This window comes from Rhinatrema bivittatum, chromosome 12 (genome assembly GCF_901001135.1).
Source record: "Rhinatrema bivittatum chromosome 12, aRhiBiv1.1, whole genome shotgun sequence".
Classification (NCBI taxonomy): domain Eukaryota; kingdom Metazoa; phylum Chordata; class Amphibia; order Gymnophiona; family Rhinatrematidae; genus Rhinatrema; species Rhinatrema bivittatum.
In genome coordinates this window covers 3,446,152-3,473,084 of record NC_042626.1, presented here as the reverse complement: position 1 = coordinate 3,473,084, position 26,933 = coordinate 3,446,152, and the positions used below count along the sequence as shown (strand labels likewise).

The 26,933-nt window shown below is 44.8% G+C and overlaps 1 protein-coding gene across 2 annotated transcripts in view; it reads left to right on the top strand.

Annotated features, from left to right (window-relative positions):
- PIK3C2B (phosphatidylinositol-4-phosphate 3-kinase catalytic subunit type 2 beta) overlaps positions 1–26,933 on the top strand; it is a 138,553-nt gene that overhangs the window by 88,668 nt on the left and 22,952 nt on the right. For both annotated transcript variants that reach the window (XM_029573843.1, XM_029573842.1), the window contains exons 16-29: positions 4,604–4,792; positions 6,446–6,539; positions 6,628–6,722; positions 6,862–7,042; positions 7,192–7,299; positions 8,073–8,165; positions 8,512–8,641; positions 13,522–13,658; positions 13,768–13,937; positions 14,531–14,687; positions 15,700–15,809; positions 16,122–16,323; positions 16,410–16,534; positions 25,365–25,482. In XM_029573843.1, coding sequence (XP_029429703.1) covers positions 4,604–4,792; positions 6,446–6,539; positions 6,628–6,722; positions 6,862–7,042; positions 7,192–7,299; positions 8,073–8,165; positions 8,512–8,641; positions 13,522–13,658; positions 13,768–13,937; positions 14,531–14,687; positions 15,700–15,809; positions 16,122–16,323; positions 16,410–16,534; positions 25,365–25,482 — 1,909 coding nt within the window. The remainder of the gene's footprint in view (positions 1–4,603; positions 4,793–6,445; positions 6,540–6,627; positions 6,723–6,861; positions 7,043–7,191; positions 7,300–8,072; positions 8,166–8,511; positions 8,642–13,521; positions 13,659–13,767; positions 13,938–14,530; positions 14,688–15,699; positions 15,810–16,121; positions 16,324–16,409; positions 16,535–25,364; positions 25,483–26,933) is intronic.

Sequence of the window (26,933 nt, the reverse complement as noted above, 5' to 3'; positions counted from 1 at the left end):
AGCATCCCTATCGGATGCAAAACAAATGATACATGTAGTATCACCCTGGATGCTATTTTTGTTTCTACCGAAGCCTCTATAATTTTTGATATATTTAACTGTGGTTCTGGTGATTTACCATCTAAGATTACATCACTCCCCTTTGTTGTAACATAATAAATTTTTGAAATAGGGGGAATGGATTTTTGAGGCATTTGTAAAATAACACTAAGATATTCTTTAAACATATCTAATGGCGCTATTAAATCATGTCTTGGGAAATTCAAGACCCTTAAATTTAAGTGCTTCAAAGAGTTTTCAGTAGCCTCCAGCCTTTTGTCATAAAGTATCTCAATTTTTGTAAATTTTTGACAACAGCTTTGCAGGTTATTTATTCTCTCATCCATTATATGTTGATTTTCATCCAGCTTTGATACTACTGTCTCGATTTTATTGAAACATTGATTAGATGACTCTGTAAGTTTGGTTAACAATTTGCCAATTCCAGCGATTTTATAGCTGACCATATAGAATCCATTGTGATTTCTTCAGGTTTTATTATTTGTAGTTGATTATCATCGAGATTAATAGATTCACTTTGGCCCCCTGTAGCTTGGTCTCCTTCTCTGATCCCTTCACTTGGAGAATTAGTTGTCAAATGGTCAAAGGAAAATGTCTGTGGCGGAGGAGGGGTCTTAGGGGCTCCGGGACTTAAAGATGCCTCTGCCAGAGGATCTGGCATCCGCTCTATGCCAGATTCCTCAACAGCCTTGTCCACCGGATCTTTTGCAGGTGCTGGTGAGAAAAAGGCCGGATCTGTGGTTGAGAAGGCTTGGGAATGGGAGATGAGGTTATTACCTCCCTAATCCTTGCCTTCCTCTTGGTATGAGGCATAAAACCTGAGGTAAGGTTAAACTTCGTAGACCCAAGTCCCTTCAATTCCTCACTGAACCTTATTACTTAATATCTCCTTGAGTGGTAATTGGAGGTTTGGAGCGAAGGATTCTAGAAATAAAGAAATATTTTATTCACAGTTCTTGTGTCTTTCCTGGAAAAGCGAGTAGAATTGAGTTAAGATCGTTATTGCCAGTAATAAACTTAAAGGCCGCAGAGGGCTGTCCTTAAGCTTAAGCCAGTTGCCCCGGATGACGTCGGCGCGAGCAAGAAACAGGAAATACAGCTTGTAGGTTTCAAGGGGGCCGGGTTGGCACCTCACCCTTTCCTCGCCTTCCAGCAATGTCCACCAAGGAAATTCCTCCTTCGCTCCTCCTCCGTCCTAACCTCTTTAGCCTTTCCTCATGGGGGAATTGCTCCATCCCCTTTATACTATTGGTTGCCCTTCTCTGTACCTTTTCTAATTCTGCTTTATCTTTTTTGAGATGTGGTGACCAGAACTGCACACTGTATTCACTATGACTCAGATCACATGTTTAGAAACAGGAGGGATGAGATTCTCTGTGAATGGGAATGCCACCTCATGAAGACTTCAGTCCAGGAGAATGCTAGAAGGAGCTTTTGGGATTATAAGGATTTTATTACCAGCAAACTTCTGTTCACTGTTAGGGTTTAAAGGCAGTGAAAGCAGTGCAGGAATACAAGAAAAGGAGGGAGGAAATGAGCAAGAAATAGAGAGAAAGAAAGCTAGAAAAGGAAGAAGATCAAAGCTGGAGGGTGAAAAGGTAATTGAGTAGATATGACAGCTGCCTTCCATCATGGAGCGGCTCTTTATGGCATCTAACCTTCTGCTGACTTCATTGTCACTGCCCTGCTTCCCAGGGGATCAGATGTGGATTATACACATGCCCACACACACTGCAGCTGTTTTCTAGAAAGCTCACACCTCCTAGAGACTGAAGAACCTCTTCTGGGAATAGCACCTCCCACACATTATTGTAGTAAATGGGAGTGTGAGAGTGCTAGGCAAAGCTGCTCCAGAGTCCAGTGATATGATACATCTGAGCTTTTCGGACAAACAGACTGTAGAATAAGAAAAATATTTTATGCTATGAGAGAGACTGCCAATTCAGTGCCTTGAATATGTAATCCCGTATACAACAGCAGCAGGATGCTCAGTGCAAGGACTGCTGTATAACCCTATATAGACTGCACACACCACAGCTATAAGGACAGTCATTTCCATAGTTAACACTTTCACCTGCAGAACTGGAGGCTTTGATTATTTCCCACTTTCAATGCATGGATAACTTTTCCTGCATTGTTCACAGGCGTTCCTGGGGGCAGGGAGAGGGTGAGGGATGGAACAACGCATGTAGTTTTGTATAATGAAAACTACATACATTGTTTCTGACAGAAACTTTCCCCCAGAAAAAGCAGAAGCAGTCCTCTGTGGGAGCAATAATGAAATCAGAATTCTGTGTGTACCTTTTTTGCTTTTATTATTGGGTTAATATTACCCATGGGCTTTGCAGTAGTTTATTTATCCCAAAACACACTTTGAAATGGTTTCTTCATAACCACGCTCATAGTCAGCACACTTTTCAAATTCCCTGCCTAACTGCAAAGTACCCTCAGAACTTGTACCTGATTTTTGTGCAGGTGAAATTTCAATGGAAAAAATGTGCATTATTTCCTTTCCACAACCTAAACATACCTCACTGCGGTCTTCTAAAAAGAGTGTGCATGGTAGCAGAGCATGGGTACTTTTAGTCAGATTAAAGAAACTCAGTTTTCATGGGTTAAATGATTGACCATTGCCCATGCCGTAACCCTGATGTACTCTATAATCCTAGACTCTTTACCTTCTGCCACCACCACCGCAGTCTGAGCTATAATTATATGAGGACATCACTGAACTGAACAGTTTTCCAGCTTCAGTCCCTGTCTCTTGAAAGATGCATTGCTAAATTAAGCCTGGCAGCCATTAGAAATCAGATGCTGCTGCACTGTCCTCTGATGGCCTCAGTACATAACTGCATCTGGAATTCCTTTTTAGCCCACTGACCTCTGCAAATTACAGCCCTTTGAGAAATTGCTAAACTATAAAGCATTGGTTTTACAAAGTTTATAAAATAATTTTTCTTTTTTTCTGAAGAGCATTCTTTAATAATAAAAATCAACCCCCAAAAATCTAAGAATGAAAAAAGGAGTTATGCTTAAATGTTGTTAATTTTATAGCATTTAAACATCTCAAGCTTTTGTAAATATAATTTCTTTTTTTTATTTAAAGTTTTATTATTTTCAAAATTAACACTTACAAATTGTTCTTTAGTGATATAACATTCAAATAACATAGTGGAAACCCCTCCCACTCCATATTGTTCATACTAGCATACAACATCTGAGATTCAATCACATCTTTGATTATACCATAATCCACCAGCTCCAAAATTTTAAAGTATAGACAAAAACAAATTCCCTATATGACAAATGCACTATAGAGGGCCCTCCTGTTTGTTTGGATTTGTAGCACACAACATATAAATAAACCACAGAACACAAACATTTTATAGGCCAATGTAGAATAATATATACATCAAGACCCATTAGGAAAAGGATTGCATAAAGGGGCCCCAGATGGTTCGGTTATGCTTGGTACAGCTCTCTGCTTCAACGGCACAGCTCTCTGCTTCAACGGCAGGGGAGAAAGTCTGATAATTCACTTTCAACACATAGCTCTCTGCTTCAACGGCAGGGGAGAAAGTCTGTTACTTCACCTTCAACGCATAGCCAGCATAGCTCTCTGCTTCAACAGCAGGGACAATGTAGAAAAGAGTATCTATATATATAGACAACAACCAACAAGGACTAAATTACATAGTCGAGTAAACAAAAGCATGGATGTAGCTTGCTTATTGAGGCTGTTACTACCCCTAACTAAGCTACATATTCAATTAGATGCAGTTCCAACACTGCTCTCTACATTAATGGTGGGGTGGAAGGGAAATAAAACTAAAAGGTACTAAGAGCCAAGCGTAACAAGTAAGAGGGGGAAAAAAAAGTGCATAGCTTGCTAGGCAGACTGGATGGGCCGTTTGGTCTTCTTCTGCCATCATTTCTATGTTTCTATGTAGCCGTGAGAGAGGCTAATTGGCAATAACTGTAATTTTTCAACAACATTTGAGAAAGAAGGCACTCTGTTGGATTTTAGCACGGCGGAATAACACCCCGTAAATATAATTTCTGTACCCTAAAATTCCAGTCATTTCTGATATTCAAGAAAAGTAATAGTTTTATGTCCAATCAGGATCTCAAAGTGCTTTACAATTTAAGACATATATCTGAGTTACCAATACAGTGGATACTGGGATACACAAAGAGAAAAATAAACATTCAGTGTTTACAACAAAGTTTGATATATTAATCATTTTTGGAATTTTAGCCTGTCTTTCCAAATAATGCTCAAGGGGCTTACAGTATAACTAGTCTGTTCCCCAAAGAGCTTAAGTGGGTACTCATTTAGATTGTAACTGGAGATAATGCGACTTGCCCAAGGTCACAAGGAGTATTGGTGGGTTTGAACCATGTTTCTCCTGGTTTTCAGCCTATTGCTCTAACCACTTCTTCTCCTATCTGCCACAATTATCTAGTTAGTGGTTCACTAAAGGGCATTTGTGCTTGGGAGTATGCTGAGAGATGTTCTTTGCTTTGATATTTGGTGATGCAGGTTGACTGAGTCAGACAAGAAACGATTGTGGGAGAAGCGATATTACTGCCACTCAGAAGTCAGCTGTCTGCCTCTGGTGCTGGCTAGTGCCCCCAGCTGGGAATGGGCCTGCCTTCCTGATATTTATGCCCTTCTCAAGCAGTGGACGCATATGAACCATCAAGATGCCCTGGGTCTGCTGCATGCGACGTAAGTCTCTTAGTCACCATGCTGCCTGACAGCATAATATCCTTGAAAATGGCATTAGTTTAGGGGTCAATATTCAGATGGTTTGGCTAAGTTCAGGCCTTAGCTGGAGAAACCATGGGTTTTAAATTTCCCATTGTCCTAAATGCCTTTCTTTACCTTATCTAGCGGACTGTTTAGCTGGATAAAAGTTAGCCAGATAAGATGGAGGTTTTCTGGGGCAGAGTTAAGTTAGCCAGCTAACTTATCTGGCTTAGTTTGGTTATGGTGGACAGCAGTCCTAACATTAGCTAGCTAGGTTATATTCAACAGTGCCTGGCTGAATATCTGTGACAATTTACCTGGCTATGGGAAGCAAATAGGAAACCAATATAGTGACTTCAGAAAAGAGGTTACGTGGTCCTAGCAACATTGGAGGAAGATTTCTAGATATCTTTTTGCTTAGTATTTTAATTGGTTTTCTGTGCCTGCATTGTATGCAAAGCATGTCGTATATTGCACCAGTTTTCAAAGGGAAATAGCCCAGGCGATCTTTCAAGTCAATACAGAATGGTGCGCTCGACTGAGCGCGCCATTTAGCCCCCATTTGACCGCATGTTTTAGACGCGCTGTTACTACCCCTTATACTGTAAGGGGTAATAGCGCGTGGAAAACATGCAGCCAAACCCCCCCCCCCCCCCCCGAAACTAATAGTGCTCATCACATGCAAATGCATGTTAATGAGCCTATTAGTTATTCCCCTGGAATACTGAAAGTAAAATGTGCGGCAAAACCACACATTTTACTCTCAGATCTTAATGCCTGCCCAAGGGCAGGCATTAAGATCTGAGCAACCCAGGAAAACGTCGGGATAAAAACTTAGCATGTGAAAGAGGCAAGGGTCTCACCTGGGTTGGCAGAGGCTCCTACGGGAGCACTCAGTTTATGCCATTCTGCTCTGGCAGGGGTGGACTGTGCTTCCTCAAACGCAGCTTTGCCCTGCTCCGAACCAGGCCGGCGCTCATTGGCTCGTTCAAAAGTGCCTGGAGGAGGCGAAGGCGGCGCACGGCACAGGTGCCCCCCTGCGCTCGGCTAATACGCTCGAGGGAGGGTAACGCCGGGGTTCTTTTTTTTTTTTTTTTTAGAGGAAGGGGAACCATGCCTGTGCTGCTATTCTTAACCCCTTGCACTTAAGCCGCCTCTTCCACTAATAAGGAGGCGCTAGGGACGCACTATTGTTCCTAGCACTTCCTTTTTTAGCGTGCGTCCTAATTTAAATAAAGATTCTCGCGCCCAGCAGGGGTGCCTGAGCGCTCATCGGCAGAGCGGGCACTCAACACGGAGTGCCGGCTCTCCCGCGGGTTTTTTTGAATCGGCCTGTATGAAAATGAGTGAAAGCATCCATGTACTGTACAGCTGGTTTTGTGCATGGCCGAGTAGAGTCAAAATGGCATGTGCTCTTTTCCTCCATGACCTAAACATGTCTGCAGGAATCCCTCCTCCTAACGCAGATTAAAAGAACACGTGCTCTATACTTTTAGCCACACTTGAGGAGAGCACCTTTCAGTCAGTTCATTTTACTGAGGTAAATTCCTTCAAAATTCCTCTTCTACTGGTGAATCATCTCTCCCAGAATTGGTCCTCTCTAGTAGTCTCTGCTTTGTCCTTGACTTACAGATTCCCGGATCAGGAGGTGCGACGCACCGCAGTGCAGTGGATTGATTCTATTTCAGATGCTGAACTACTGGATTATCTGCCTCAGCTTGTACAGGTGAGTGATCCTGAAGATTTGTATTTGGGGTTTTCTTTCATTTCTTTTTCACTTCCTCTGTTAATACAATTTTTTTTTCTTTTACCAGGCTTTGAAATATGAGTGTTATCTGGACAGTCCCCTTGTGAGGTTTCTCTTGAAACGAGCAATTTGTGATCTGAGAGTTACACATTATTTTTTCTGGTAAAGATTGAAAGTATGCCTCTACTTCTAATGCATGCTGGAGGAAATATATCTATTGCCCTGTTATTTCTCAGAGAAAGTGTTCTTTCAGCAGAATTCTGAGCGGAAATTATATGCTTCCAATTTCCTGTCCTTTTAGGCTGCTGAAGGATGGCCTGAAAGACTCCCAGTTCAGTATTCGTTATCAGTATCTCCTGGCTGCCCTTTTGTGCTGCTGTGGCAAGGGCCTAAGAGAAGAGTTTGACAGGCAGTGTTGGTTAGTCAATACCTTGTCCAAATTGGCTCAGAAAGTCCGTGAGGCCACACCCTCCTCTAGACAGGTTGGTCAGAACTTTTATTCGTCCCTTTTTGACATCAGAAAAATTCTCAGGTTCAGAAAGAATGAGAGAAGACAAATATTGTGTGATGGCTAGGACAGTTTCGGAATATGTAATGAAAGTTGTATGTTGAAATCCTGTATTTTCTGTAGATGATTCTCCGTGAAGGCCTGGATGATGTGAAACAGTTCTTTAGTATCAATGGATCATGCCGCCTGCCACTGAGCCCTAGCCTGCTAGTGAAAGGAATTGTCCCAAGGGTGAGTGGGGTTTATTCTGTAATCATCAGAGAGCTTTGTAACTCTGGTCATAGAGTGCCACAAACAGGTCTGATTTTCAGGATATACATATTAAACATGCATGACAGATTTGCATGCATATTCATTGTGAATATCCTGAAAATTAGACCTATTTGCAGCACTCATGACTCAGTTGTCTATCTGCTGTATATTGTGGGTAGTATTTCCCCTTTCACTCCTCCAGACCAAGTATTAATTGCCAGGAACGCTCGATCCATGTAGAATTAGAGCTCATGTGCTAACTGGGAAACAATATTATACAGAGATACAGAAGTTAGGATTACTGCAGTACTGATCCAATTATTCTAAAAGGGATAGTTAAGAGCTATGAGAAATGGCAAATAATTCCATAGAAATGCCAGCCCCACCCCCCATAAGTGGGTGCCACTAAATCACTCTTGGACAAGAGTTGGCCAATTCCAGTGCGATTATGAGAATGCTCTTTGTAACTGCAGTTGCCTCAGATGTTCCATATTCCTAATGATTGGATACTGCATCAGCATGGCTCAGCTTGTTAACTGCATACACTAAGAAGGATTTCTCATGTTTTCCTATCCTTTCTACCAAAGCAGCACCTTCCTTGCCAATGTTAACCTAAGCCATTCTTGTTCTGCCATTGCACAGGCAGTATTGCTCTCCCTGCTGCCCCCACATAATAGTACCAGTGCACCACTTGTGAGGTACCAACCACGAGTAGGATCTGACTTCTCTACTTTTTACTCACTTTGCTCCAGGACTGCTCATACTTTAATTCTAATGCTGTGCCATTGAAGCTCTCCTTCCAAAATGTCGATCCACTGGGGGAAAATATCCGCGTTATATTTAAGGTAAATTGGCAACATGAACATCATGAAAATGCTGTGACTCTTTGAAAAATTTGATTTTCTCCCATATTTTGTTGCTAAAAGTATAAAATGAGAAAATAAATACCAATTTCATACATTTGAATGTTTGACATTTGTTGTTTTCATAGAAACATAGAAATGACAGCAGAAAAGGACCAAATGGTCCATCCAGTCTGCCCAAGCAAATTTTCTTGACAAGCCGATGGCTTACATGTTAACTGGAGACAAATTCAGAAGCAATTCTAATAATGTGTGGAAGTAAAGAAAGCAGGAGCTATGAATGTCCCCTCTGAGTTCATCTTAGTCAATGTCTCTTGACATTTTGCAGTGTGGAGATGACCTCCGTCAGGACATGCTGACTTTACAGATGATCCGTATCATGAACAAGATCTGGATCCAGGAGGGACTGGATATGCGTATGGTCATATTCCGTTGCTTCTCCACTGGACGTGGAAGGGGTGAGTCTCAATTCACTTCCTTTATTTTCTCTGATTATCATTTAATTGAAATGTGTTTACCATTTTCTACCAAAGCACAAAAAAGAGTAGGAAAAAACAAGCCAAAATTTGGTAAAAGTCAAGTTAAATTCATGCCTTTTACTAGGTATTGCTAAGAAAATGGTTGAGAGTGGTTAGATTATTACCACCAGAACTGGAACAACTTACAAGGCTGTGTACAGGTTACTACCTAGGACAGTAAGCTGCAAAGGGCATTCAGCCAAAATGTTAAAGCATTTAACTTGTCAGCTGCAGCCTGGCTGAGAGCCATAGCTGCTGGGGTAAATGCCTGGTGGCAGTGGGTAGGCAGGCAGTGACCGCTCTTTCTGCTGCCACTGGAGACCAGCATTATCACCTTCTCCTCTCCTGTGGAAATCAAGGCTGTGTGCATGAAGAAAGAAGCTTGGCTGAGATTCAGGAAGTGTGGTCCTGGTCAACATCCAAGTTAGTGCTGCTGTCGCCTCACATGGCCATAAGAACTAGCAACCAGGGATTGTCTGTGTGACCTGGAAAGAAAGGAGTCAGCAAGCATTGTTCAGCAGCAACACTGCTGCAGGAGGGCACCACAGTTGGGACTTGGCTGTGTGGAGCTGATGCTATACTTTCCTGAAGTTTTAGCTCATAGTGCCAGCATTTCCACCTCCCTACCTAGTCCAAACATGCTGTGTATTAGCTGTTCCTGTTCATACCCCAGATCAGTCCAGACAAGTGGGTTTTGCATCCCTACCAACAGATGGAGGCAGAGAACAAAGCTTTGAGGCACTGCTACATAATGAGAGGGCCACCTGCAGTCCCTCAGTATTTCTTTGTCTCCAACAGATGGTAGAGATGCAAACCTGTGGTCTGGAGTTTTGGGGAAAAAAAAAACAACTTAGAAAAGGAAGAAAGAAGATTCCTAGCAGGCTCCCTGAGGTGTTAGGTTCCTTCGTGGGCCATCCCTTGGGTAGAGCAGAGGGTTGGTGATCCCTGAGATACTCAGCCCTTGTCGGTCAGAGGAAGGTGAAAGCCAGGGATCCTGGTTCCCTCACCCCTTCTGGGGCCTCACTTCCAGTGTGGCTTCCTCCAGGCATCCAGAAGCAGGGAACTAGCCTTTTTTTGTATTCTTTGCTTGCTTGCTGGCTGTTTTCTTGTTTTTGTTTGGCTGTGCCTTTAAAAAGAAAACAAAACAGGAGAGAGAAGACAGCTTGGAGAGGAAGCTTGGTGAAGCGCTGATTGGCCAGTCTGCCAGGAGGCAGGGTCGGGTGAGTAAGGGCCGAGCACCAAACATTTCTGAGGTTCATGGTTCTCGAATAGCAGATTCAGTTTCAGGCCCTTCCCATTGGATTGGCGACAGCGCCGTGCATGTTCATAAAGGTGATGGTGGTAGTGGTGGCTGCATTCAGGAGGGAAGGGATCCTGGTGCATCCATACCTGGACGATTGGCTCATCAGGGCAAAGTCGGAATTGGAGTGTCATTCGGTTCACCGGGTCATGCTGCCGTTCGACTCATTAGGCTGGGTGACTAATCTGGCAAAGAATCATTTGGAGCCGTCCCAGTCTTTGGAATATCTGGGGGCTCAGTTCGATAACCGGATAGGGAAGGTGTTTCTGACCACAGACAGAGTGGTCAAGCTGCAGAGTCAGGTTCTCAGTCTTCTGTGGTTGTCTGTTCCCAGAATCTGGGACTGTTTGCAGGTCCTTGGTTCTATGGTTTCTATGCTGGAGTTAATTCTATGGGCCTTTGCTCACATGCGGCCCCTGCAGAGGGCGCATTTATCCCGATGGAATCCGCTTTTGGAGGAATTTCAGATTCCTATACCGCTTCAGGGGGATGCCAGATCCAGTCTCTCGTGGTGGCTGTCTTGAACCAATTTGGAGAGAGGAATGGACCTGGCGGTACCAGACTAGGTGGTGGTGGCCACAGATGCCAGCGTCAAAGGTTGGGGCGTGATTTGTCAAGGAAGATCAGCCCAGGGACTGTGGTCACCAGAAAGAAGTATTCTGGTCCATCAACAGTTTGGATACCAGAGCAGTTTGCAAAGCCTTGCTTGCCTTTGTCCTGCTAATTCAAGGGAGGTGAGTGCGAGTATTCTCTGACAGGGTGACGACGGTGGTGTACATCAATCTTCAAGATGGCATGAAGAGTTGTCTGGTAGCGCAGGAGGCGCAAGACCTGTTTTTTTGGGCGGAGAACCATCTAGTGGGAATAGTGGCGTCGCACATGGCTGAAGTAGACAAACGTGCAAGCGGACTATCTCAGCAAACAGTGGCTAGATCCCGGGGAGTGGGAGTTGTCAATGAAGGCCTTTGCTCTAATTCAGGCCAGATGGGGCAGGCCGGAGTTGGACCTCATGGCGGTTCTAGGAAATGCAAAGGCAGCTCGATTTTTCAGTCGCAGGAGAGAAGCCAGTTCTGAGGGCATAGATGCCCTTGTTTAGCTGTGGCTGGCAGAGCTATTGCTATACATTTTTCCCCCGTGGTGTCTTGTAGGGAGAATGTTGCATTGCATCGAACTTCATCTGGGCAGAGTGATTCTGGTGGCACCCGAGTGGCCACACTGGCTGTGATTTGCGAACCTGGCTTATCTAGCGGTGGACGGGCCCGTATGTTTAGCACATCTTCCAAGGTTGCTGCAGCAGGGACCCATATTTTCAGACCAAGGAGATCGCTTTTGTCTAGCAACTTGGCTTTTGAGAGGCATAGGCTTTCCACGTCTCTGATTTATGTCTGGGTTTGGAGAGTGTTCGAATCGTGGTGCTTGCATAATAACTTACAACCGTTGAGGGTAGAAGTTCCACAGGTTTTATCCTTTTTGTAAAGCGGTCTGTCCAAGGGCTTGGCCGATAATTCCCTCCGGGTTCATGTGGCAGTCTTAGGGTGTCTTCGAGGTAAGGTACAGAATCGGACGTTGGTGGCTTATGCGGATGTGGTGCATTTCCTCAAAACATCTGCGCCCTCCGGTCCGGAAGGTATGTCTGGCCTGGAACCTTAACCTTGTGCTTAGAGTTCTGTGTGGTCCTCCGTTTGAGCCGATTAGGAGGGCACCCTTGAAGGATATAACCTTGAAGTCTGAACAGATAGCCACCAAGAAAACAGCCAGAAGAATATCGGAGCTACAAGCACTGTTGTATAGAGATCCTTTCTTGAGGATTTCAGAGGATAGGGTGTCGTTTATTTGTTTAAAAAAGCTTGTATACTGCAAACCAAAATTTCTAAGCGTGTTGTACCTTCCTTTCTGCCTAAAGTGGTTTTATCCTTTCATCTTAACCAGATAGCTGAGTTACCGGCCTTTCTGAATTTGTCTCCAGAAGATCCAGTGGCAAAGGAGCTTCACCTCTTAGATGTGCGACAAGTGCTCTTGCAGTATCTTAAAGTGACAAATTCCTTTCAGAGATCAGATCATCTTTTTGTCCATTTTAGTGGAGCAAAGAAGGGTAATAAAACTTCCAAGGGCACAATCGCAAGATGATTGAAAGAGGCGATAAATTCAGCTCCGGAAGGGTTGCGGGCACGTTCTACAAGGGAGGAATGTCAATTGATATCTCAGCAGATTTGTCGAGTTGCAACATGCTCTTCTCTTCACATTTTTACCAAACATTACTTCTTGAATGTGCGGGTGCCAGAGGAGACAACTTTTGAGGAAAGTGTGTTGCGCGCAGGTCTTTCAGGTTCCCGCCTGGTATAGGGGAGCTTGGGTACATTCCACTTGTCTGGACTGATCTTGGGGTATGAACAGGAAAAGAAAATGTGTTCTTACTTGATAGTTTTCTTTCCTTTAGTACCACAGATCAGTCCAGAAACCCATCCCCTTCTTTCGAGAGACTTTCTCACTTCTGGATGTTGCTGTGACGGTATATAGGCATATGCAGAGTTTCTGAAAGTGTACATAGGTTAATATGTTCCTTGTTTGTAATCAGGGGGCTCCAACTGTATTCTCTGATCACCCTTAGTTTTTGTTGGTTTCTTAGTTTGAACATCTTAGCTTGGGTACAGGTCAGTACTGAGGGACTGCAGGTGGCACACTGGGTTATGTACAGCGTCGGTGAGACTTTCTCTGGCTCCATCTGCTGGAAGGGAGGCAAAACCCACTTGTCTGGACTGATCTGTGGTACTATAGGAACGAAAATTATCAGGTAAGAACCAATTTTCCTTTTTTGAAAACAACTTTAATCCGCTAGGTGCCCAGGACCTAGCTTCTGTGAAGATGAGTTCTGAGCCAGTCCCCCCCCCACCCCCCCCTTTCTCCGATGCCAGTTTCCTACCCAAAGGAGAATTGGGAGGCCACTATGGGGACCCTGAGTGTATGCTGGCTGGCTGGCTGGCTGAGTCCCTTGGCTCACAGATTGCCTGTGCTGCTGCTGTTTCTTTTTGCTGTCAGCAATAAGGTCTTTGACCACCTGGCAGCTTCAAGCCACTTTTGAAAACAGTTGCTGCATGGCCTGTCCAGCCCAGGGAAAGAGAGAGGTAACTTCTGAGAGGCAACATACAATTATGTACAGGGGTGGGAGGAAGAGCAGCAGATTTTATGTCTACCTAGAATGGCCACAAACCTTGTGCCTGTCCCAATTGCCACTTGTAGTCTCTGAGAAGATAAAGGAATGCTGTTACTTTGATGATTATATACATTAAATTAACCATTGGGTGCCAATTTATGAGGAGTCCCAGTTTCAAAGAACAGATATCCCGTCATGTTTATGAAAAGGCAAGAGAGATTTTTTCCTATTTTGAAGTGTCATCCTGCTTTTGATATTTCTGCTTGATGCTGGATTTTGCAGCCACATTTCAGTAGCTAGGTCTGCTTTTAGTTGTCGTATGTTATACTACAGCAGCCTTGCACTGAGTGATGGATTACGTACTTGCAGGAATGGTGGAGATGATCCCCAATTCAGAAACCCTGCGTAAGATCCAGGTGGAAGATGGAGTAACGGGCTCTTTCAAGGACCGCCCTCTAGCTGACTGGCTGCAGAAACACAATCCTGCAGAGGAGGAGTACGAGAAGGTGGGCAGAGCATATTCCTCTTCGCTATTCCACCTCATGCAGTAGGCAGACCTTGCTTTCATTTTCCTCTTTTTTTTTTCTCTTTTCTTTCTTTCTTATTGATTCTCAGGCAGTGGAGAACTTCATTTACTCGTGTGCCGGCTGTTGTGTTGCTACGTATGTGCTTGGAATCTGTGACCGACACAATGACAATATTATGCTGAAGACCAGTGGCCATATGTTCCACATAGACTTTGGCAGATTTTTAGGCCATGCACAGATGTTCGGCAACATCAAGCGGTGAGTGCAAGCAGGCAGCCAAGTACTATATTTTGGCAAGATGCCAGAGAGATGCCCATTGTGAGGAAGTAGGGAAAGATATTTGGGTAGCCAGGCATGTAGAATAGTGATGAAGGCATGTTCATTTTTGACTGCTGTTACCTGATACATGGGTCTGAGAAAAAAGCAGGAAACTTTGTATTTATGATGGCTCTCACCTTGTTTTCATTTTTCCCTATCTCTCCCCCTCCCTCATGTGTTATAATCCAGTATCTTATTGGTTTCTGTTTGCATTGCTGTGAGGCACAATAATGACATGATGCCCAATATATTTCTACATCTGCTGGTTATGCAGAGTTGGAAGTAACAGAAAGTGATTATAAATATAGAAGGACTATTCTCACATATGGACAGTGTCGTATGATTCCTGAGTTTCAGCTGTGGCAATCTGGTCATTATGTGTTTGAGTTTGCAAAAGATAAGTGCAGAAAAAAATTAAGCAGGACTCTTTTTTTTCTTCTTTAGTTACTACAGATCTGTTTCCCTCATGACACATGGATCTCTTAGCCAGTATTGCCCTTCTTATTGGCCTGTGCACTCTTTCTCTCTTTTAGTGACCGGGCTCCTTTTGTCTTCACTTCAGACATGGCATATGTCATCAATGGTGGTGACAAACCTTCAAGCCGCTTCCACGATTTTGTTGATCTGTGCTGCCAGGCATACAACTTGATCCGCAAACATACCCACCTGTTCCTGAACCTGTTAGGGCTGGTGAGATTGTCTATACTGTGATGGGAAACATGAGACTTTACAGTTAAGGCAGGAAATGGTGAGATCCTCTCTACTAGGGTGGAACTAGTGAAATGTTTGTCAGATTGGTGGCTGATGAAAATGATGGGGCTAGTGAAAGAGCTGGTGAGACTTTAGGTGATAATTTTGTAACATCGCACATAAGGCGATGTTACAAATATATGCATAAGTTATACCAATCTTTAAAGCAGACTCATGCACCTAAGGCCACTTTGAAAATTATTCTGGCAAAACTACTTGGATACAATTATTCCTGCTATTTGGGGCACATAGTTTTGCTAAGAGAATTTACACACACACCTTTTTAAAAACAAAAAGTATGTGCATAAGGCCCACTCCACACCCTGGAATGTCTCTCCCCTATGTGCACAAAGGTATACGCAGATTTTAGCCCAAATTTTCAAAGTGGGTTGTGTAAGTCCACTTTGAAAATGAACGGGTATAATCATGTATAATGTGTATGCGTACATTTATGCACATACTATTGAAAATCTAAAGTATGCACATTAATGGTTCCCCTCCCCCTTCCAGAACACCTCTTTGCAGTGCACATAAACGAAGTGCAGAATCTGCATACCCTTCTGTGCACAAACTCCAGGACAATTTTCAAAAGCCAATTTACATACATAAAACCAGGTTTTATGTACATAAATGCTTTAAAACTTTATTCCACAATGTGTGTATGTATTGGTTGCATAAATTTCTAAAGGGCCATTTCTTGCAGTTAAAGCACTCTTTACCTGCAGGAGTCCCTTTGAAAATTACCCTCTTAATGATAGCATGAAGACTAGTGAGACACTTTATGCCAGCAGCATGAGGGTGGAGCCAGGTCAGACGCTGCCAGCCAGAGGGCAGTTCATATCATCCAGTCTCATTGATCTGGGCTATGTTATTCTTTTATCTCTGCTAGCCCTTGTGTGGCACTTGAGGTCTGTTATCCCAGTCCTCACTGTGAAACTGTGCTTCTCCCTAGATGCTGTCCTGTGGAATCCCAGAGCTCTCTGACTTAGAAGACCTAAAGTATGTTTATGATGCACTCCGGCCACAGGATTCTGAGGCTGACGCCACAACCTATTTCACAAGGTGAGAAAAGAAATTCTTGCTAGGTTTGTACATAGTTGGATTAACATAGAAACCATCTAGAAGTATTCTAAGTTTGGTTTTATGCAGTGGGTAGATAGCAGCATACGACATAAAGAGGGTTTTGAAGTACTTCACGACCACTGCTCACATCAGTCATTTCACTCTACTCTTTTGCAGAAAGGTTAAAGACAGTGTCTGTTGTATCATTTCTTAGCAACTTTGGCCCAGAGAGGTTGGTTCACTTCTAATGAGTTATGCAGGACACAGACTGGAGGTTTGGGGTTACTGACCCATTTATGCTATCTCTTTTAGGTTGATTGAGTCCAGCCTGGGCAGTGTGGCTACAAAACTGAATTTCTTCATTCATAATCTGGCCCAGATGAAATTCACAGGTTCTGATGACCGTCTCAAGCTCTCATTTGCCCCCAGGGTACACACTCTGAAGGCAGATGGTCGCATTAGTGATGTCTTTCTCTGTCGCTATGAAAAGATATTTACCCCTAGTAAAGGCTATGTGAGTATTCTTCCTAATCCTTCATTACTGCCATGAAATCGTTTCTATAAGTGTGATTCCCCCTGCCTTCTTACATATTTCTGCAGGTATACATTGTGAAAGTGCAGCGAGAAGGTCTTCAGGACACTACCTATGTTCAAAGATCATTTGAGGAATTCCAGGAGCTTCACAGTAAACTGCGGCTCTTATTCCCATCATCTCATCTTCCCAGGTGATGTCATTTATCTAAAAAAATAAAATCCCAAAAGAAGCAAGGAGCAATCCATGCCCAGAAATATAGATAATTCGAGAGATGACTGAACTCCAGATCATTATTAAATAAGACTATAAATTCCAGATTGCTTTAGGAAGGCAAAGAAAACAAAATTGGCTGGATCAACCCAGCATAGTTGAAGCTATGAAGTCAGTGGCTTTACCTAGAAACTAATTGTGAGGTCCATATTGAGTAAGCCAGTGAGCGGGATTGAGCTATCTGGATAACTTTACCCAGATATTTAGCGAAACATACCTGGATAAGTGTTCTGCTGAATGTAGCCAGATAGTTATCCAGATGTCATGTAATGCACAGCACTACCCCTCTCAGGGTTAACCCTGTAGGGCTGTGCCAAACACAGCCCAGGTCCACCTGCCCCTGTGCATGAGCTCCTACACTGGCACCCTCCCACTCATCAACTGAGTTCCTGCTTGCCTCTGGGTAAATAACCCATTCACAAGCTATCTCCTGGAGATTTCTAGAGATACTGGGACCCAGCACAACCCAAAGGTCTCACAGTTTCAAGAAATGCACTTGCAGACCAAATACCAAAGATTCCGAGATCATCTATCAGTCCTAGACAGACAAGAACTAAAAAAACTAATAAGAGGTCAATATTCAAAAGCCATTTCTCTTCCTGTGCACTCAAGCATCTTTTGGCTTTTGCCTTCTTATTATCCACCTGTTTGGCTACCTTCAGATCATCAGATATACTGACTTCTAGATCCTGCTCTTGTTTTTTGCATAGAAGTATTTCACCCTTATACTGTATCTCTGCCTTGGGTTTTTGCTTCCTAAATGCATGACCTTGCATTTTTTTAGCATTACATTTTAGCTGCTAGACTCTAGACCATTCCTCAAGCTTCACTAGATCCCTCCTTATGCTTTCCACACCTTCCTGCAGATTTTGGTATCATCTGCAAAAAGACAGACTTTTCCCAATAGTCCTTCCACGATATCACTGATGAAAATGTTGAAAAGAACATGTTAGCAGTAATTTTGTTATGGGTTTGACAGTTGCTTAGTTTTGATTACTAATACTCTTAATATGAGGGTATCCTGCACGGAGCGACAGTTACTACCAGACTGGATGGACTATTTGATCTTTTTCTGCCGTCATTACTATGTTAATATGAAACAATTCCAAGGACCAATCCGTGAGGCACATCACTAGTAACACCCCACTTCTCAGAGGGAATGACATTTTCCACTACTGTTTGTTGCCTTCCACTCACCTGTTTCTAACCCAGTAAGTCACTAGGGCCCATACTAAAGGTGCTCAGTTTGTTTATAAATTGCCTACGTAGAACAAAGTCAAAGGCCTTACTACATCTCTCCCCTGATCCAAATCCAGTGGATTAGAGGCCATGCACTCCATAATGGGAGACATCTGTTGTAGATGGGATGGAGGAGGTGAAGAATCTAGTAAAACAGTTTTTACATGAAGTCCATTCCATTTTCCTCATGACATAATGATTCCTCTGTATTGGAGGAGGAATCCCAGTAGAACTATCTGATTCTGGAACTAGAATTGGCATAAATTGTTTATAAAAGTAGATTCAGAATGAACTGCCCATTTTGTTTTCCTAGCATGTAGCTAGATGGAATTAGGATCAATGTGTTATGCTCCCCTGCTAGCAGATGGAGACTGAGTCAGGTTTCAAAGCTGATGTCACCTTAGATACACCCCTGCAGTGACCTCAGCCCTTCAGTATCTCTCTCCATCTCCTCGCAGATGTAGACGTGCTTTCCCTTTCGGGATCGCTGTACCCTTTAGAAGAAGAAATTCTACTTTTAAATTGGAGAAAGAATGAGCCCCGCTCTCCTGCGGTGATACCTAAAGGTCCCTCCTCCAGTTGATAATTCCTGAGGTGATTTCAGAGATCCCTCAGAGGTGTACCATGGTCCGGTAGTCTGTTCCCGACATGGACTTTGCTGCTGAAGCAGCTGAAAGGCAGCGGATACAGGAAGCCGAGCGCAGCAGTGATGGCCAAAGCTCTCTCCCCCCGCAACTGGAGACCATCTCTGACTCAGCCAGTAAGCGCTGAGCCCAGGTAAGTTTAAAAAATAAAAAAAGAGAGAAGAGGATTCCCCCCCCAATTCAGAGGCGTTGGAGGGGTTTCAGTAAGACTTTCTCTGGTCTCCTTGCTTGGTGCGCTGTACCAACATTGTTCCCAGTCCCGTTGGGGTAAGGGAAAGTGGGCTTTCGAGCAGATTGAGTGGCACCCTGGGTGGCTAGGCCCCGCTTTAGGCACAATGCATGGTAGGCTGCGGCAGATCCATCTTGCATGTGCTTTTGTGTATCTTCTATTGCCCACCATAGAGCGTCGATATGCGTGGTGCATGCCAGCTGTGCACATGCGCTGTGCGCATAATGTCGCGCAAAAGTCATGCGCATACGTGCGCAGAATTGAGATAAAGCTGAGCACACGGGCTGTGCGCACGCCTCGCCACAGCCTGCGTAGGCGCCCAAAATCTGTGCGCACAAAATTTTAAGCACGAGCCAGCTGAACACACTGTTCCCGTCCCTAATGGCTTCGGCAGCAAAGAAACATAAGCGCCATTCTCTCTGTGCTGAGTGTCATATTAGGGCTGCACAGTCTGAACTTGATTCTTATTTATGTCAGCACTGTGAGGAGGCTCAGGGAGAGTTGGGCTCCCCAAACTTTACTAAGCCCGGATCCTCCCACTCTGAAGATGGGTCAGCCACAACTTTAACCGTAAGTACCCCGGATCTGAGTAATCCCGGGGCTGGGTCTTCCATGGGAGAGGGAAATTCAGCAGCACTTACCCTAGTACCTCCTGGGCTAGGCATGGTCCCGGCGGCCTTCTCTTGGATGGAATTTTTTCAAGGCCTTCAAGCCTTCATACAGGCGCAGTCTGCCACCTCACTTGCCCCTGGCCGGACGGAACCACAGCCGGTAGGGCCTCTCTCTCCCAGCCCTATTGGCAGGCCTCGAGACATGCCTCACCTCACCAACTGTATCCCTGGCAGGGTCCCGGACAGCATGGACAAAGAAGGGGATCCAGATTCCTTGGAAAATGGGGAAATCCTACCAGGTTTGGAGCCATATCGGGCCATATCAGGCCACTTCATTGTTATTCTGTTCTATGTAAACCGCTAAATGTAGCGATAGTTACTGTTCCTTGTAAACCGGGGTGATATGTATATTATACAGGAACCTCCGGTATATAAATTACCTAAATAAATAAATAAATAAATAAATGTTACATTTTTTCCATAGAGATGAATTGCCAGCCCTGGTTTCCCAGACCCTGCAGACACTGGGAGTTCCTGGAGTGGACTCTATGGTGGAACCAAAGAAGAATCCCATTCTGGTATCTCTGCGGAAAGCCTCTTGCTATTTTCTGGTACTGGAAGCCATCTAGGAGTTAATTAACCTGGAATGGGGTGCCCCTGAAGCGAGTTTTAAAGGTGGTCAAGCATTAGAAGCTCTATACCCACTGGATCCAGCGGTGAGAACACACCTGTGTTTCCCTAAAGTGAACAACTATCCCAGTGGAGGGAGGAGCGGCCTTAAAGGATGTGCATGATAGGCAGATGGAGTCCATCCTTAAGCAAGCCTATGACGCAACAGCGGTGACTTTACAGATTGCTTCCTGTTGTGCCCTGGAGCCTCACTCATGTCTGCTCCTCTCTAGAGAGGTGGATGACTCAGAGGCATATTCCAGAGAAGCTATGGAGCCCACTGCTGCCTTTTTAGCTGACACAGGCTCTGACCTAGTCTGTACCTCGGCCAGAGGAGTAGCCTCAGTGATAGCGGCCAGAAGACAGCTATGGCTGCAAAATTGGTCAACAGATGCAAGCTTTAAGGCAAACCTCACAAAGATGCCTTTTAAAGGATCACTCCTCTTCGGAAGCAAATTGGAAAAGCTGGCCAGTAAGTGGGGTGAATCTCCAGTGCCCCGGCTACCAGAAGATAAGAGAAAGCAGTTACAGAGCCCCTCACCTATGAGGGGTCGATTCAGGGGCTCCCAGCGCTTTAGGCCCTACAGAAACTCGACTTTTCAGAGGTCTTGGTCCTCAGGGAGGTCTCAGTCCTTTTGGAGTCGACAGCCCAAGAGAGGGGCAGGATCGGGTTCAGGTTCAGCCCGAACTCCCCAATGAAGTTTTGCCGACCCATCCACGGAACGAGGAGATAGGGAGTTGACTATCTCTCTTCTGCCAGTGGTGGGTTGAGATCACGTCGGACAAATGGTTACTGGATGTCATACGAGAAGGATACACACTGGAGTTTCGCAGCATTCCTCGGGACATATTCATGATGTCTCCTTGCCACTCCCAGCACAAGAAGCCGGCAGTGGAATCTACCTTGATAAGGGTTCTCAAATTGAGGGCTATAATTCCAGTACCTGCGCCCCAGGAAAATATGAGGTGTTATCCATCTATTTCATCATACCCAAGAAGGCGGGTTCCTTTCACCTCATCCTGGACCTCAAAGAGTGACAACCGACACCTACGAGTAATATATTTCCAAATGGAAACTCTGTGCTCCGTGATAATGGCCATACACCCTGGAGAGTTCTTAACCTCCCTGGACCTTTCCGAGGCCTACCTTCATATTCCAATCCAGCAAAAATATCCAGCGTTTCCTACACTTTGCAGTACTGGGCCGCCATTATCAGTTCCGGCCGCTGCCCTTCGGCCTGGCCACTGCCCCCAGAACATTTTCCAAGATTATGGTGGTCGTAGCGGCAGCATTGAGGAAAGAGGGAATCCTGGTGCCACCCATACTTGGACGACTGGTTGATCCAGGCAAAGTCATTGGAAGAGAGTCTCCAGGTGACCTGCAGGGTGACGTCCCTGCTTCAGGAGTTTGGTTGGGTCGTAAACATGGATAAAAGCAGTCTCAAGCCCTCCCAGTCCTTGGAATATCTGGGAGTCTGGTTCGACACCAAACAGGGCAAGGTCTTCCTCCTGCCCTCGCGGTTAAGGAAGTTGATATCCCAAATGTGTCAGTTGACAAACGCAATACACCCCAAAGTGTGGAGCTATCTTCAGGTCCTCTGTTTGATGGCGTCAACCTTAGAGGTAGTTCCATGGGCAAGGGCACACATGCGACCTCTTCAATGCTCCCTGCTGTCATGTTGGAACCCACTGTCTCAAGACTATTCGATTTGCCTCCACCTACCGATGTAAGTATATTCTCTGCTCCAGTGGTAGCTACAGGAAGCTCACCTGGGCAAGGTTGTAAGCCTGTCCCCGCTGAACTTCCTGGTCCTCACGATGGACGCAAGCCTCTGGGATTGGGGAGCTCACTGTCAGGAACTGATGGACCAGGGGCTTTGGAACAAGGAAGAGGCGCTCTGGAACATAAGCCGCCTGGAAGCCTGGGCAGTCAGATTGGCATGTCTACAGTTCAGCCACATACTCCAGGGTCAGGCAGTCCACGTAATGTCAGACAACACAAGAACGGTAGCCTACATCAACCACCAGGGGGGAACCAAGAGCCAGCAAGTGTTACTGGAAATAGATCTCCTTATGGAATGGGTGGAATGGCCTCCCACCACACTGGGACCTGCTCCAGCAAGGTCCGGTTCTTCACGAGAATCTGACTCGATTCTGTCTTACGGTTTGGCCCTTGAAAGGACTCGCTTGATGAAGCGTGGCTATTCAGCAGCAGTAATCACCACCTTGCTCCACATTCAGAAGTTCTCTATGTCCTTAGCATATGTGCGGCTCTGGAGAGTATTTGAGGCCTGGTGCAAGGAACGCAGTGTTTCCCCTCAGACGGTCAAAATCCCATTGGTTCTGGAATTTTTACAGGATGGCTTGAATAGAGGGTTGGCCCTTAACTCTTTGAAAGTCCAGGTAATGGCTCTCTCCTGTTTCCGGGGCGAGGTGAACGGAACCTGCCTGTCGGCGCATCCGGACATGACCCATTTTCTGAAAAGGGATAAAGCACCTCCAGCCACCCCTACCATGGCCGGTTCCCTTTTGGAACCTTAATCTAGTTTTGGAGTTTTTGGCAGGGACCTCCTTTTGGCCGCTGCACAGTCTTTCCTTGGGCTTATTAACCCTGAAAATGGTGTTCCTGGTGGCGATATGCTCAGCTCATCGCATCTCTGAACTACAGTTGTTATGTCGAGAACCATTCCTCTGGATCACACAAGGAGCATTACAACTTTATACCGTTCCATCCTTCTTGTCCAAGGTAGTCTTGGAGTTTCATTTGAATCAGTCCATTTTGTTGCCATCCCTTGATAGGCACAAGGACACGGAAGAATACAGTCTCCTTCACCATTTAAACGTTAGTAGGCTTTTGGTGCGGTATCTAGAAGTTTCAGAACCGGTGTGCAAGATCGGTAGAAGGAGACAGGGCGAACCAGCTTCGCGAGCTACTATAGCTTGCAGGATCAAGGAGGTGGTCACAGGAGCCTATGTAGAGACAAGAAAGCATTACCCTTTCAAGTTAAAGCTCATTCTACGAGGGCTCAGGCAGTATCCTGGGCAGAAGCTAGACTTCTGTCTCCCATCAACATCTGCTGAGCAGTGACTTGGTCCTCCTTACAGACCTTCTCCAGGTTCTATCACCTGGACGTTCAGGCTCGAGAGGACGCAACCTTTGCAAGGGCGGTGCTAAGCAGACCGTGGGCAGCATCCCGCCCCGATCAGGAGTAGCTTTTGTATATCCCATTGGTCTTGAGTCCATCTGGCTATATGCTAGGAAATGGAGAAATTACTTACCTGATAATTTCATTTTCCTTCGTGTAGACAGATGGACTCACAATCCCGCCCATGGCTGCCCAAGAACGGTGTCAAGGAATCGCCAGTGAAATGAATATCTATTCCAAGAGGTTACGGGTAAGCCGTCACCCAATTCCTAGATCAGGGCATCTATAATCTTGCTGGAACTCAGCATTTGTTTGGTTGAGTACAGTTACAGATATCTATTTTTAATCACGTTTTTTTTTCCAATAGTATGTCCACAATGGCTTTTGAAGAGAATACTGAAGGGCTGAGGTCACTGCAGGGGTGTATCTAAGGTAATGCCAGCTTTGAAATCTGACTCTGTCTCCATCTGCTAGCAGGGGAGCACATAACTCAGATGTCCATCTGTCTACACTAAGGAAAACGAAATTATCAGGTAAGTAATTTCTCCATTTCGTCACTGATATTTATACGTTGGCGCTGAGAAGTTGTTGGCATCAGGATTGATGTGGCACCTCTGCTTGTTGATGGCATTGGCGAAATTTCTGCACCAAAAAGTGATGGTGGTGAAGGCATTTTGCTATGTTCTGATCTGTTGTCAGCACCAACAGGGCCTGCCTTGGCTCTTGTGTACTTTGGCACTAAAGAGCATAGTAGTGCTCCCTCTTTGCTAGAGGAGGAATGAGAAGATTCTGCCTTTATAGATTTAGGCAATGGTCCCTCAGCTGGTAATGGTTTCCTGTTTACTGACACAGAGTCTTGAGGAGAACTTAAACATTCTCTCAATGTGTAGCTTCTAGATCTTTTGGGCCTGGGGGACTTTTGAGCACAGGCAGCACAGTTAGGTACATCAGGCAACAGGCCTAAACAGTGATAAGATAAAGTCATCTTGTAGGAGCAGCGGGGACATCTTTTGAAGCCCGGTTTGTTGTTCTACCGTTGTGAAGAGAACTGATGGAGATCAAACTCAATTTTAAAATACCAATACAATTTTTTTTGAAGACTCCCAAAAAGAAATTAAAAATATTTAAACAAAAGTAGGGAATAAAATCTAGTAAACAAACCCAAGGTCAAAAATATGAGTAGCTGAAAATTAGAGCAAGCAGAGGAAAAGATTATGTGATAGCTGTGCAGAAACCTTCTTGGTTTTTCTGAGCTGTGAGAACTTTTCTGTTTCAGCACCATTGACATCACCAACTTGTGTGGCTGATTATTGTCCTTTTTTTATCTACAGAGAAATAGATTTACTAAGTGTTAGGTTTATCAGGTGCTTTCCTGTCACACAGACTTACTACCCCAAACCAAATGAGCCTAATACTTCACTTTCGATGCATATCCAGCATAGCTCTCTGCTTCATGGCATGGGAGAGGCTGATACATCAAGCATTTCCAGCATAGCTCTCTGCTTCAACAGCAGGGGAATAAGAAAAGCTGAGGCTTCACGCATATCCAGAATAGCTTCAACTGCAGGGGAGAAGAAAAAAAAAAAAAAAAAGGATTCGCACTCACAAAGCAGGGAGTAGCTGGCTTGTTACGGCGGTTACTACCCTAAACCAAAAGGGCCTGATACTTCACTTTCAATGCATAACCAGCATGGCTCTCCGCTTCAACGGCAGGAGAGAAGAAAAACAACCAATAGGGGCTGTATGACATAGTCTGGGTAAATGGAATAAACATGGGTGTAGCTTGCTTATTGCAGCAGTTTACTACCCCTACTACCCCTAACTAATCAAGCTAGGTATTTCACTTGGATGCAGCTCCATCACTGCTCTCTACATTAATGGTGGGGGTGGAAGGGAAATAGAACCAAGAGTTAAGAGAAAATGATAAGTATGAGAGAAAAAAATGTGTGAAGCTTGCTGGGCAGACTGGATGGGCCGTTTGGTCTTCTTCTGCCGTCATTTCTATGTTTCTATGTTTCTATGTTAGACTGAGACAGTTGTGTTTTCTGCTATCATCTGAGTGCATGCAGGGATCTACAGACTTGATTGTCAGCCCTAGAAATAACAAAAACAAGAAGACTGAGTCAGTCTGTCTGTAATGACCTGGGCACAGTTAGTAGCCCTCCTCATCACTGTAAACTTTTCTGAAGACTGGTTTTCATCCCATGTTTAGTTTCCCTAGTCGCTTTGTGATTGGCCGATCACGAGGAGAAGCAGCAGCTGAAAGAAGGAAGGAAGAGTTGAATGGGTATGTCTGGCATTTGATCCATGCAGCACCTGAGGTGGCAGAGGTAAGTTTACCCAAAAAGAGGGTGCTGCTTATGTGTGTTATGTTTTCCTCTTGGACAGTGCTCTTTCCTTCCAAGCCCTTGCAAACAACATGAAAAGGATGCATGGATTATGGAGCTACTACCAGCTACTTTGAAAAGCTACGTGGCATACCCTCAGAGTGCTTCCATAGTAATATTTTGAAGGCTGTCATGAATTTTCTGGAAAGGTTTTTCTGATTTTCTTTGAGTCAAATACATTACATGGAATCTTATGAGCTGAAATACTGAAGACTTTAGGAAAATGCAGAATAGAGAGGCTAAATGTGCCAACCATTCATCATTGTTTGTCATGCCTTTCTAGTCAGGGACTTCAAGTTCACTATATTTACCCAGATCAGTCCAGACCCCTGGGTTTTGCCTCCCTGCCAGCAGATGGAGACAGAGAAAGTTTCACTGACACTGTACATAACCCAGTGTGCCACCTGCGGTCCCTCAGTATGTCTCTGTCTCCAGCAGTTCCCTGTATGTACCCAGATCAGTCCAGACTCCTGGGTTTCTGCCTTCCCTCCAGCAGATGGAGCCAGAGAAAGTTTCACTGACACTGTACATAACCCAGTGTGCCACCTGCAGTCCCTCCGTATTGACCTGTACCCAAGCCAAGATGACAGCAACAACCTTAAATTTCTAAGCAAATTTCTAAGCCAACTCGCTCCCCTTCAACGAGTCGGAAGAAGGTGAAGTTGCCCAAAAAGACAATGGAAAACTTGTTTCCCAAATTTTAACATAAGTGATCAGCACTGAAAAACCTCCAACAATTTGCACTATATTCAAAGCAAAGTGGACTCTTTCCCCCCCCCCCCCCCCCAAGTAATGGGTGGGTCTCTGGACTGATCTGTGGTACTACAGGAACAAAAATTGGTAGGTGAGAAACAATTTTCCTTTCCCTGTACGTACCCACATCAGTCCAGACTCGTGGGATGTACCTAAACTCGCCTTAACTCGGGTGGGACCTGGAAAGTTCCACTCATAGAAAACTAACTAAAGTACATGGAAGCCAGATTCTCCACATCCAAGCAATAATGCCTAGCAAAAGTGTGCAACGACTTCCCAGTAACTGCCCAGCAAATTTCATGTGGAGACTCCTGTTATGACTCAACCCAGGAAGTCGCCTGAGAATGCGTCAAGTGCGCCACTAAAACACCCGGCAGCGAGCACCTTTTAGAAATGTAAGCCAACTCGATCGCTTCTTTCAGCCACGGCACAATTATAGCCTTAGACAACTTATTTCCCTTCTTTGGACCACTGCACAGTACAAAGAGGTGATCTGATCTACGGAAATCATAAGTGACCTTTAGATACCTCAATAATGCATGCCTCTAATCTAAGAGCCTAAGCTCCTTTGCGTGAGGTGTAGAGGAATCCAAACCCATAAAAAGCTGGAAGCTCTACTGTCTGTCTAAGAAGGAATACCA